Source organism: Quercus suber, unplaced genomic scaffold (genome assembly GCF_002906115.3).
Source record: "Quercus suber isolate HL8 unplaced genomic scaffold, Cork oak 2.0 scaffold_669, whole genome shotgun sequence".
NCBI lineage: Eukaryota > Viridiplantae > Streptophyta > Magnoliopsida > Fagales > Fagaceae > Quercus > Quercus suber.
Window position 1 is genome coordinate 123,926 of NW_027070110.1, and position 13,351 is coordinate 137,276.

General features: G+C 33.2%; 1 protein-coding gene across 3 annotated transcripts; it reads left to right on the forward strand.

Annotated features, from left to right (window-relative positions):
- Positions 1-2,112: 2,112 nt before the first annotated feature.
- On the forward strand, positions 2,113-12,862 carry LOC112024699 (histone deacetylase 15; the record flags this gene model as incomplete). 3 transcript variants are annotated; one of them, XM_065765973.1, is given in 12 exon segments in its annotated part: positions 2,132-2,246; positions 4,754-4,804; positions 5,137-5,452; positions 6,141-6,317; positions 6,651-6,765; positions 9,128-9,204; positions 10,231-10,306; positions 10,469-10,533; positions 11,529-11,584; positions 12,231-12,354; positions 12,465-12,590; positions 12,821-12,862. In XM_065765973.1, coding segments are annotated over 10 exon segments (1,143 nt in total), but the record flags the coding sequence as incomplete, so codon positions are not given.
- Between the last annotated feature and the right edge of the window lie 489 nt (positions 12,863-13,351).

Sequence of the window (13,351 nt, forward strand, 5' to 3'; positions counted from 1 at the left end):
TCAATTCCATTCCATTCCATTCATTTCTATTCCCTTATGATTATCTCATTTCATTCCATTCCCTTATGAACTCCCAAGCGGAGCCTAAATCTCTTCAATTCATAGGATTGACATTAGTGTTCCTACAATAGTTCTTCTACAATACATGGGATTGATAGTAGATCTCCCGTATCATATAGGATAAATAGTAGTTCTTTGACACCATATGAAAATGATAGTAGGTCTCCTGTATTATCGTAAGACTGACAATAGTTCTTCTACACCAACTGGGATTGACATTAACAGTAATTCTCCTACATTTAAAAGATTGTACTTCTTCCAAATTTATTTAATCGAATTTAGTATCCAATAAATCTAGCTATCCAAGTGTTTAAATTTCATTAGAAAACCTAGTGTTGCACATTTGCTCCTAAGAGCACTAGCATAAGGTATGCTAAATTTGGCACACTAAAAAAAAAAAAAACCATGTGAGATGTCTCAAATTTCAAAAACTTTTAGCATTTATGACTGTACCATTCTACTAGTAGAATGGTATGAACCCAAATGCTAAAAGTAAAAAATTTTACTTATTCTCTCTCTCTCTCAATAGCGAACCTACAACATCTCATTACCACCACCCATCACCCGCTTTTGCTCGCTATCTCACCATCTAGCCTTCTCGTCTTCTTGTTGCCTTGCTGTCTCGCCTTCTCATCATCTCACCATCTTGCCCATTGTCGATCTGGTTGTTTGGGTTTGTTGATCATGGATTTAGAGGGTTTAGGTTTGTTGATCATGGGTTCAGTGGGTTTGGTTTGAAGGTTGTTGATGTGGGTTACGGTGTCGATGGTTGTGGATGGTAGTGGTGCTTACGTTGGTTGTTGGTGGTGGTGATTGGGTTGCGGTGGTGATTTTGTGGTTTCTGTTTTTTTTTTTTTTTTGGTTGTGTTGAGTTGCTCCGGTTTTGGGTGGGTTTCATTAGTTTTGGTCTGAAATTTTCATTCCATTGTTATGGTGGTGGCAGTGGGTTCTTGTGGTGGCTAATTTGGCTATTGCTTGTAGGGGTGGTGACGGTGAGGGTTTGTTTGTTTGTTTTTTTTTTTTAATGAAAGTTTGGAGTTTTTTAAAGTTATTTTTAGGCTAAAATGCAAATTGCACAATATAAGCTAACTTTACTTTTGTTCAACTGAATACTTTAAATTTCAAATTTATTCAGATCAAGTCTTTTGTCCAATTTTGTTAAAAATTTTCCATTAAAAAAAAGTATTTTTCTCATATGAAAAAATCTATAAAATTTATTAAATTATTTTATATATTTTTTGTGTGAGATTTTTTTTTTCAAAAAATAATTTTCAATTAGTTAATTGCATAGTTAATAGATTTTTTTTTTTTTTAAAATTTGGACTAAAATGCTGAATTGAATAAATTTGAAATTTAGAAGATTTAATTAAATGAAAGTAAAGGTAGATGACTGAAATGAACTTTAGTCAAATTTAGAAGGTGCAATTTGTATTTTAGCCTTATTTTAATGTTTGATATGCTAAAGTAAGAGATAAGATGTAAAGTAACTTTTTGGTATTCAGCAAAAAAGAAAAAAGAAAAAGAAAAAGAAAAAGTAACTTTTTGGTGTGTTAAAATATAAATTTTCTTTTACACCTAATGTTAAAGCTTTATGTTTAAAATATAAAACCTAAGTTTTACCAATATACAATTATGAAGAACGCTTAATTAGAGCACTCATATCAGTAGATGTATAATAAAAAAAAAAGTGCCATTTACATATTTTTATTTGAAAAGACCCACGTTAATAAGAATATAATTATATAAATTTACAAATTTGCATATAAATTTTTATTAATACTATTTATTTTTGTATTTAACTTTTTATTATTTATTTACGTACCTAAAAATAAAAAGAAAAGAGTAAATGACGATTATTACATGTGAAAAGAAATAAGTAATTTAAAAAATTTAAAAAATTAATATCTTAATATAATTCGAATATATGAAATATTTTGAAAAATGAGTATCTTTCCCCCAAAAAAAAAAAAAAAGTTCTCATGTCTAATATACAGAAAATTTTGCACTGCTCTTACTCTCACTCGCGCAAAACACGTGACACGTCACAACTCTTTTTAAGGATACTCTATTAGTACAGTAGTTGGCTTTGGTAGGTCGCAAATCGCAAGTCGCAACCTCCGTCGTCTCTTTTTCTCTGCACATCGGACTGAAGCAAAAACCCTTTCCGATTTTCCCCTACCCCCAAGGTAACTTTATCAATACCCATCTTTAACTTCTTCCATTGAAATTTCTCAAATTTCTATATTTCTCTTCCCTTCTCTCATTTCCCATTGCTCCTTAATTTATTATATTTATTTTCTTTCGTCTCTAACAATGCCCATATATACATCATGTAGTTAGGGCTTGCTTTTGCTTTTGCTTCTGCTTCTGCTTTGCTCTTTTCTTTTGTTTTCTGGGTTTTGTTTTTTGAGTGGGGTTTTAGGCTTTTAGCACATTCACATGCAAAGTCAAAACATGTTTTTTTTTTTTACTGGGTAGTGTTAAAAATTAGTTTTTTTTTAGTACTTTTATTTTATTTTTTGATAAATAGCAAAGTTTATTGATTAAAAAAGAGAACCCATGTCAAGAACACAGGATGTATACAATTGGAACTGTATAATCAATAGTTTTGTTTAAAATGGTGGAAAATATGTGATAATGGATGGAGTATAAAATTCAACTCAGAAAACAAAGCCAAAAATTTATACAAAGAAATCTAATGAAAATTGATATTATAGTGCTTTTATTTGCTGGAGTGAATACTTTTTTTTTTTTTTTTGATAGGTAAGAAAGAAAATATTATTGAAAAAGGAATAGCAAGCAAAATATACCATGAGATCCAGTTAGCTCAATTGATAAAGTTTTTAATAGTTGAATAAGAGATCTAAAGTTTGATTTCCGCCTATACCAAAAATCGATTAGTGTCTTGGACTGATGATAAAAGAGCTATCACTAGGAATAGACGCTATAGGTTAAAACTCTCTCTCCAACAAAAAAAAGAGTTCACGATAGTGAAAAAAGAGTAAAAAGAAACAAAAAATAACAAAAGAAACAAAAAATTAATTATATAGGATTAATTTCTGATAAAGTGTATAAAAGAAGAAGAAAATTTGGGAAAGTTGGACTGGCTAATGGCTCTGGCCATTGAGGGAGATTGAGGGTATGCATATCATTAAACCAGATCACTGTGTTTTTTATTCTTAGAAGAAGGCTCAGAAACTTAATTTAAAAAAAAAAAAAATTGTTTAGTTACATGGGTCCCAATTAACTTAACTATAAAGTTCCTTGTGGTCTTGTAAAGGACCTATGTTCAAATCCTGCCTAAACCAATTAGTGTATTGGTCTGTGGCGAACATGTTGGAGAGATAGTTAAGAAATTTCTTGTGGGGGGTTTCGGTGAGGAGTTTAAATACCATTTTGGTGGGAGTGGGATATGGTTCTCCAATTGCTAATGGTGGGTTGGGTGTAAGGAAGGTAAGCACTTTCAATCAAGATTTACTGGGAAAAATGGCTTTGGTGCTTTGGGTTGGAAGACACCCATTTATGGGGACGGGTAATTGCCTCAAAGTATGGGGAGAAATGGGGAGGGTGGATTTCATGGCTCGAGGGAGACATGGATGTAGCTTGTGGAAAAGCATTTGGATGGGGTGGGATGGGTTTTTGCAGTATGTCATTTTTGATGTAGAAGATGGTCATCACCTACAGTTTTGGCATGACACCTTGTGTGGGGGTCATTCTTTGAAGGAGGCATTCCCACTTTGTTCCACAGGTATGTGATATGTTGAGTGGCCAGATGGCAGGAGAAATGAGCTGTTGGAATGTCAGTTTTTAAAGAGATTTTAATTATTGGGAATTAGACTCAGTGATTGCTTTTCTCATTCTCCTTCATTCTAATACCCCTAGGAAAGAGAGTTGCGATAAACTAAGCTGTAATTTGAAGGGGAGTGGTGTTTTTACTGTCTGTTCATACTACAATGCACTTTGGGGCAATTGTGCAGTGCCTTTTCCATGGAAGAGTATCTGGTTTCTTAAGGTCCCTATGAGAGTCTCATTCTTTTTTTGGACAACATGGGGGAAGGTCCTTACTTGTGAAAATCTCATTAAGAAGGTTACATGTTGATAGGTTGGTGTTGTTTGTGTTGATGTAGTGGGGAGATGGTGGATCATTTATTTATAAATTGTACTTGTGTGGGAATTGTGGAGTTTTGTCTTTGGCTCTTTTGATATTAAGTCGGCAGTACTGGAGAAGGTCATTGATCTTCTATTTGGTTGGAGAAATTGGGTTGTAAGCAATCTTCGGATATATGGGATCTCATCCTCTTGTGTTTGATGTGGACACGGTAGAGAGAGCGAAATCGTCTTACTTTTGAGGATTTGGAGCATTTGGTGAACAACTGCTAGCTTCATTTGGTAGATCCTGTTTGATTGGTCCTGTGATGGGGTTTTACTAGTTGCAACTCCATAGCTGATTTTAAAGTCTTTAAAAAAAAAAAACTTTTTCTCCTTAAAAAAAAAAAAAGCTTCTTGTTTAATTATTTTGGTATTACATTTCTGCTAAGTTTCAATGCTTCTAGTTCAGTTTCCCTGCCCATGAGCTGGAAAAATGCTACTTTACAATCAACTTTGTTTAAAATTTATTTTCCCTTTATAAAGGTTGCTTATTTATTTATTTAAAAAAAAGAAAATTAATATTGGTCATTGTACATGCACCTAGTGGATCTCACCCTCAACATTGCTCTTACAAGAGGAAGAGGCGTCATTTGAGGTATAGCTCATTGGGTCCCTTTATAAAAAATAAAAAATAAAAAATAAAAAATTTTTGAGATGAAGGGGGGCATTGTACATGTCAAATCTAAATTAGGGTGGCCAGGCCATCTATGTTAGTTCAATATCTAGAAAGAACTCTTATAATATTTTTCAGTGCCATATATGATACACCGGGATTGATTTATGTTAGTAGTAATATTTTTTCCTTTTAAATATTTTTTTCTTTCTTGCTTACATTATTTTATGTTTCTTAATCAGTTCCTTCTCTATGTCCATTATTCTTTATGTTATGTTCCTGCTGTTAAGTATGTTCCCCATGTTATTCAACAGTATTGCTGATGATTGGGATCTTGATGAAGGAATGATTCTGGCAGAAAATCACCATGTGAACTCTCCATCCAACATGGTAAAAGAAACAGTTCAAATGAGTCGTTTGACAAATGGGGAGGCTGAGAACAGTCTTCACAAACAAAGTGACCAAAATCCACGTCAAGGCCGTAACGGAAGATGTAGAAACCTGGGGTCCAATGGAACCAGTTCTCAACCTTGTTATGATGAAAATGGTGGGGAAGTTAATAGATCAGGAATATCCACTAGAGATGCTTCAGACAATCTTAATGCAAACATGCAGCCTGATGTTATTCATGTAAGTGGAACATGAGGATAATTTACTGAATGTAAGAAATTTAGATGCCTCTTCATTTCCCCTTCCCCGGGGTTTATGATGTGGTTCATTTAGAGGAAGCTGTTTACCACTTGTTGCTGTCCAGCAAGTTCAATCATTAGTTTCTTACGTCAGCATTAGTTTTTATGATGTGTATGATAAGTAGTTCCCATTACTTGTAATAGCCTTTATCACTTGTAATAGAAATCAGCACTAGTGCTTATGTTGTATGATAAGTAGTTCCTATTACTTGTAATAGCCTTTATCACTTGTAACAGAAAGTTAGTTAGCTAATAGTTTATTAGTGATAAGCACAATAGTCTATCAGTTAGTTAGAGAAGTTTGTTAGGCCTTGGCCAATCACATGGCAGCCACATGGTAGGTTCTTGTAACTAACTTCCTAGCCAATCAGCAGCTTGCTTGTGTAACTATAAATAAGCAAGGCTGCCCTCATTGTAACTAGTTGAATTTGAATCCAAGAAATCTCTACCTGTGATGTATTATTCCAAGAGTGTGTCTCTTGAAGAGCTAGTTTTTCTTTCTTTTCTCTAAGCAACTTAGTAACAACCCTCCCTTTCACGAAATTCCTCCATCAGTTTAGTAGCTTTTGATAGTAATTTCTTTCTTTAAAACTTCTGAATTTGCAAATGACATTGGGATTTCCTTGTAGAAAAAAGCAAGGCAGCAGAAAGAAATGACTTTCCAAGATATGTATAACAACCAAGATCTCTTTGATGATGAGGATGATGATAGTGACTGGGAGCCTGCACAAGAGCATGTAGAAATTAAGAAGTGGTTCTGCACCAATTGTACAATGGTTAACCTTGATGACACCATCCATTGTGATGTATGCTTATGCTTTATGCTTCTTTCTAGATATAGTTGTTGTTGTTGTTGTTATTATTATTATTATTATTATTATAAGAATAATTATTTTTGGTGAAGATTAAAGGTGTCAAACTTCTTTACATGTAAAAAAATAATGTTTTTCCTTCTTTTGTTTGGTTCTTGTCCAATACAGAGATATGTTTTTGGGTGAGTTTCAGTCATATTTACCTAAAAAAAAAAAAAAAAAAAAAACCGAGATGGTTTTCAATTGATAATGGAAAATTTTAAAATTCTAAGGGGGTGTGGTTGTCTATGACTATGAATGAATTTTAGTGCCATCCTTTCCGTGCAGATTTGTGGGGAACATAAAGAATCTGGAATCCTTAGACATGGGTTTTTTGCTTCTCCCTTTTCACAAGATGTAGGTTCTGCTGAGGTTGAGTCAGAAATTAAAGAAAGACACAGAGGTAGGTTCATATGATTGGCTCTCTGGTTTGTCTGACATGGTTATCATTGATTTGAGAAATTTTCTCTGTAAATGTCGTGTATGATGCTTCTTATCTTCTTGCAGCTATCTTATCACAAAGGCAATTGGTTTCTTAGAAGTAGTGTGATTAGGCATTCAAATTTGTTTACCTATAATTAGAATCACGCAGATGTAGGTTTGTTGTTCTGTACCTTTTTGGGTGGGTGTAGATGTTTTAGGCCCCTTGATATGGTATACTACGGTTCAAGGTAAATGTGTGAAAGCCTGGTGATGGCGTTGCAAAATAGAAGCTGTAAAATTAAATAGGAACAGTTTAAAATTTTGCTTACAAAGTGGCATTCCAAGATGGACACTAAAGCTTAATATAAATAATGAGGACCACAAATGTCATTACACTGTAGGAATTAATTTCCTTCCATAATCAACATTCTCAATGTAAACAAGATGCAAGGTGCCTAATCTGGTAATGCGAACTAAAACCTTTTTTTTTTATTATTTATTTTATTATTAAAACATATCTTAAGTTTTTGTACATGTATTGTTGGTAAAAGCATGCTTAGGCTAGCTTAAAGCCCAAAGCTCTGGGGTCTAAGCACTTTGCTTAGCTGAAGTGAAGCTTGTTTAACTAAGCACGCCTTAGGAATGCTTCTCAAGTGCTTTTTGAGGAAGCATAAAACATGCCCATGCATGCTTATTTATTTTTTTGCTAAACAATATATGAATCATTAAGAATTAATAAAATTAAATGCTTGAGTGGACCATTGATTTGCTATAAAAATACTATTCTTAAGGTGGTGTACTACACAAACATTTAAAAAAAAAAAAAAATGAAAAGACAGAAATAAGGATAAGTTGTCATTCTGGTGCTTTTTGGTCATTGCCTTTTGGTTATATTTTATTGCACCATATATTTCATTTTGAACATAACTATTATAGTTTTGTATTTTTATAAAGCACTAGAGAATAACATAATATTTTATGTTTAAACTTTGTGTGACTAGATTATCATCTTGTCCCTTGACAGTTGTTTTCAAATTTACTATATGAAATTTTTTAAGAAGTTAGAAATAACTTGTGCAAAGTTTAAATGTATCAAAAGACAGAAATAAGGATAAGTTATCATTCTGGTGCTTTTTGGTCTTTGCCTTTTGGATATATTTTATTGCACCATATATTCATTTTGAGCATAGCTATTATAGTTGTGTATTTTTATAAAGAACTAGAGAATAACGTAATATGTTGTGTTTAAACTATGTGGGACTAGATTTTCATATTGTCCCTTGACAGTTGTTTTCAAATTTACCATATGAAAATTTTTAAGAAGTTAGAAATAACTTGTGCAAAGTTTAAACTCACAAACTTTGTTCCATTGTACTATCCATTTGAGTTAATAGGCTAAATATATTACCATTTTGAGTTTATTACCTTTTTTCTTTATATGTTATGAATCTTTTTATTGAAGGTTATTATACATGAATTTCAAAAGTGTGTGCTTTAATTTACTTCAATTGGGTGCATGCATATGCTGCGCCTAGGCTCCAAAAGGCCTAACCTCTTAAGTGAGCTTGATGCATTAACCAACACTGTATGTGTTTCAATATTGAGCGTGCCTAATTTTTGTAATCTCAATAGAAAATAATATTAAATAAGTGTGAGATGATGTGGCAATGATGTTCAGATTTCACAATGCTCATGAATATCCTATGGCTTATTACTTATATACCTTATACCCGAAATCCAAACTTCTGTGCTATCTGATCTGTACTCAACATAGGCATTTATTTTTCACCAATCTATATCAAGGTCTACTATTGACTCTTTGTCTCTCCACGTGTAGAAACTGTGATAAGTCTAGTGTTTTTCTGTGTGTGTGTGTATAAATATAAATTTTTCCCATCCATTTGCAATGCTTTTGAACCTACTTGATCTTCATGTCATTAAGTTAATAGTACAAGTAATGTCAACCCAATCGAGAAGATTCTGTTAATATGAACTTGCAGATTTGGTACTTGTTCAGGCCTCTTGTATTCTGTAATGCAACCTTATCAAGCAAATCGATTAATAAAAGCTGGGTAGAATTCCTTAAAGACTTTGAGTCTCAATTAAAATTGCAGTTAGATGAGTTCTCTCTATGTCTTGATTCTTAGTTTTATAATGTTTTGATGTCTCACATTTTTTTGTTGAATCACTTGGAGTGACCTTTATATATATATTCTTTCTACAATTAAGATGAAACTGTTGATGGGTTTTATGTTAGATATTGTCATATGTACAAATATATTTGTGCTGTTTTGGAAACTCTTCTCTTAGTAATTCAGTGTCATTTATTTGTGTCTATGTAGACTTGGGCTGCCCAATTTCAACCTTGAATAGTTCCACGGCAGTAGGTTTTGATGAGAGAATGTTGCTACACTCAGAAGTATGGCGCTGCTTTTCTACATCTCTCCCTGAACCCCTTTATGTTACTTAGGTTTTCTCATGTATAAAGCTTTTATTTTCATTTGTGTTTATTGCTTTGCGGTGCTTTGCTTTTAATATGTCGTTATATATTTAAGTGTCTTGAATATGAAAATTAAATTTGAATTTCTATCTCTCATATTGTGATGCAGGACTCCTGCATTATATTACTTTCTAAAGTGATTGATATCATATTCTCACTGCAATTTTAATAAAATTTTTTGATCATTATTTTATGATATGGTTTACATCTAATCTACCGTCTAGATTAAGAGAAACCTCAAGGTCAAAATTAGTTACTTTTTCTAAAACTTATATGATGGAAATTATTAGGAAGTTTTTCTAAGAAATTTGAGGAAGTATAAGGGATGCAATATGTACTTGTAATGAAGGAATTTAATGGATGAAGGTAGGACTAAGAATAGTTGATTTGGGTATTTTGTGCATAACTTTACATTTGGTGTTATGTTGTGCATAATTGATTGTTTCTGGCAATGATGTTCTTCGGTTGTTGTAAGGGTCTGTTGGGTTGGATGCATATGTGAGTTCAATAATAGCACATGGTACGGTGTAATTGTCAAAATTTGTCATAGAGGTAAAGCAGTGCTACAGATTTGGGCATGGACCTCAGAATCCTGAAAGAGTTCTGTATTGAAATATCAGGTTGAAATTATTTTGTAGCAAAGGGTTATTATAGATCTACGTTAGTTATAATCTCTGGCTGGGAAGACTTAATTTAAAAAAAAAAAAAAAAAGGAAGAAATTCTATGTTCCATAAAGACAAGTACAAATAAAGTGTTGCAGTTACAGAAAGGAATTTTCTAACCTCTTTGTCTGCACAATCAATCAGAATAACTTTGATGCACTATGTTCTTCATGTGTTACTTCAATTTGTGATATTGGCATTACAATTTGCAACACTGCTTGTTGCTGTCTATGTGAAACTCTATATAATTATTTCTTTTGGGTGTTTGCTATGCTAGAGTAGGTTGAAATGAAGTCACATCCACATCCAGAAAGACCAGATCGTCTGCGAGCTATTTCTGCTAGCCTTGCTACAGCCGGTATTCACCTTTGCTCTAAATTTTGTCTTTGAATCAGGGATTTTATTTGAGTTGATATTTGAAAATTATCAAGTTTTCATTATACCTTGACTCTAGTGCAGTAAGTTTTCTACCTTTCCATCATTAGATTGATAAACAATTGGCAAATGTTAACCTGTGCAGGTATATTCCCAGGAAGATGCTATCCCATTTCTGCAAGAGAAATTACACAAGAAGAACTTGAAAAGGTAAGTGACCACCCATTACACACAAGAAGACTTCAAATGTGTCGGGTATTTTCTTTTTTTTCTTCTTTGTCTGATTTGCTTGATAGATGTAGTCTTTATACTTCTTAGTTTTGCTTGTTCTCTTGCTTTCCCTAGTACACGTCCTGTGTGCTTCAGTCTTTTTGTATCTGTTTTTTATATCATTGAAGTTTATTAATTAGTACACATCCTTGCATGAAGCAGCCTTGTTTAATAAATTATTTCTTACTTATCAAAAAAAGAAGAAGTGACCAACCATTATTTTGGAGCCATCTGAAGATGAAGTTATTATCTGCCTGCCAATATTATTTCTGTGGATGACAACAGGGGTGTTTATCTGAAATTGGTTGGAAATGTGTGGGACCAACAAAAAGGTATCTTAGTTGATATATGAAATCATGGAATGTCTAAGGTCTTATGCTTTGAAATGACTCTATGGAAGATGTATTACTTATTGATTGGTTAGTTGTTATTATACACACCTAGTGGGTTTTGAAACGGTAACCTTAGGAACTTGCTTTTACAAGCGGAGAAGGTGCCGTTTGAGCTGGTGCTCGTTGGCTACTCATATTATTGGTAAGTCACACAAACACACACAAAAAATTCGGTTTTGAACCCAAGAACCTTACCCTTTGCTCGGTGGAGGAGGTGCCATTTGAGCTGGAGTTCATTGGCTACATTTTATTATTGGTAAGTCTCACAAACACACAAAAAATTCAGTTTTGAACCCAAGAACCTTACCCTTTGCATGGTGGAGGAAGTCCCATTTGAGGCAGAGCTCATTGACTTCTATGGAAGACTTTTCTTTTGTGCTGCCATAATAATAATAAATATAATAAGCAGATTTTACTAGCTAATTTGTTTTCTGTTGTTTTGAAACAAAACATAAAAATTATATCTTAGTTTTTTTTTGTTTTTGTTTTTTTATATAAATTTTAGTTCCTTTTAATTAATGGTTTTACATTTTGGAATTAAAGGTCCATTCCTTGGAGCATATTGAAGCTGTTGAACTTACAAGTCATCTTCTGTCTAGGTATGTTAATTATGCAGGCTTTCATTTCTCTATCAACCTTTTTTCTTCCTTTTTTTTTTTTGCTCTTTTTTTTTTTGTTTTTTTGTTTTTTGTTTTTTTTTGTTTTTGCATTTGTTTGTGTGTACACACATTGACATGCTTGCACTATAAGATTGTCTGGATTTAAGTTGCTCTTGACTGGCCTAGTTCACATGCTCCAAGATGGTGTAAGCATGCTAAGTTTAGGAATAAAAAGAAATATGGTATATTCCTTACTTTTTAAGCATAAATATAAGATCTCTTTTGAGGCATTGTGGATGACCCTCCTGCATTTGATAAGAAGGGCTATTAATATTTAGAAAAAGGATGTAGATAAGAGAAAAGAAAGCTGATGGAGTAATTAAATATTATTAACTAAACATATGTTCCATGGAAAAGGAATAATGAATCTGAGGAAGCATGAAAGCCAAGTAAATCTAGAGTTGAACCCTTTTTTTGTCAATACCAACACTCAAGATTCAAAACCCCTTTCAAATAGCAATATTCCTTCCCCCACCCTTTTTTATAGAAACTATCCTGAGTAAAATACATCCAACCTTAGATTTGGATGCTGACAGATCTTGACTTGAAATTGGGTTTGTGGTTGATTAATTATATGTGATTGCAGTTATTTCACTCCTGACACATATGCCAATGAGCATTCAGCATGTGCTGCCCGGCTTGCAGCAGGCTTATGTGCTGATCTTGCTAAAGCAATCTTTTCTGGGCGTGCCAAAAATGGTTTTGCTCTGGTATGGCAAATCTGCAACTTAAATATAGGTTGTTTTAAGTGTTATTGAAGTGAGGGGGAACTCTTGCAAACACTATTCATTCTGAAGTTGATTATTGTTTTATGGGCAAGGTTCGGCCTCCTGGTCATCACGCTGGTGTAAGACAGGCAATGGGGTTTTGCCTCCACAATAATGCAGCAGTTGCAGCATTAGCAGCTCAGGTTGCAGGAGCTAAGAAAGTGCTAATTGTTGATTGGGTAATGTATACTTTTAACTTATCTTGATGCTTTTGAAGTTTGTTTTTTACATAATATACTTAACAAAAAATTAGTACTTTATATATTTTTTTTTTATAAATAAATAATAATAATTACTTTAATTGTGACCATCTCTATAATTATTATTTTTTTAAAAATATTTTTATTAGCATTGAATTAATTAAACTGCAAGCTAATTTCTTCTTTTGTCTCTTTTCCTCTTCCCACAGGATGTTCACCATGGGAATGGTACACAGGAGATATTTGACCAGAACAAATCGGTGAGCTTCATAATAATTGAATTGGATCTAACTATGCAAATCAACTTTTAAATGCACTATTCCATTTTCAATGAAATAATTTTCTGGAGGAGGCGGTAAGGTGTTGGTGATGTCACTTGTGTAGTTTGAAAGAAGAGTAAGCCAATTCATTCTTCCGCATTATAGCTCTTAGGAAGCTTTTACATTGGTAATAGGAGCCATTGATATTACAAAGTTCATGAATGTTTTAACTAGAGAGTTTGTCCCAGGGTCAATGTGATAAAAATTGTATCGTAAACAGTGGAAGGATGCACTAAACTAATTGCCCCCCTTCTGTTTCCATTTAAATGCTTTTATTGTTTTTTATTTTTTGGAATACCTCAAATGTGATCCATGAGCCCTTGTATGAGCAAAGTGGAGGGTGGTTGAGGTTGCAGGTTTAAAATCTATCAAGTGCTTTTGTAGCTTGATGCAGGACTATGTACTCTTAAATGGGGACTT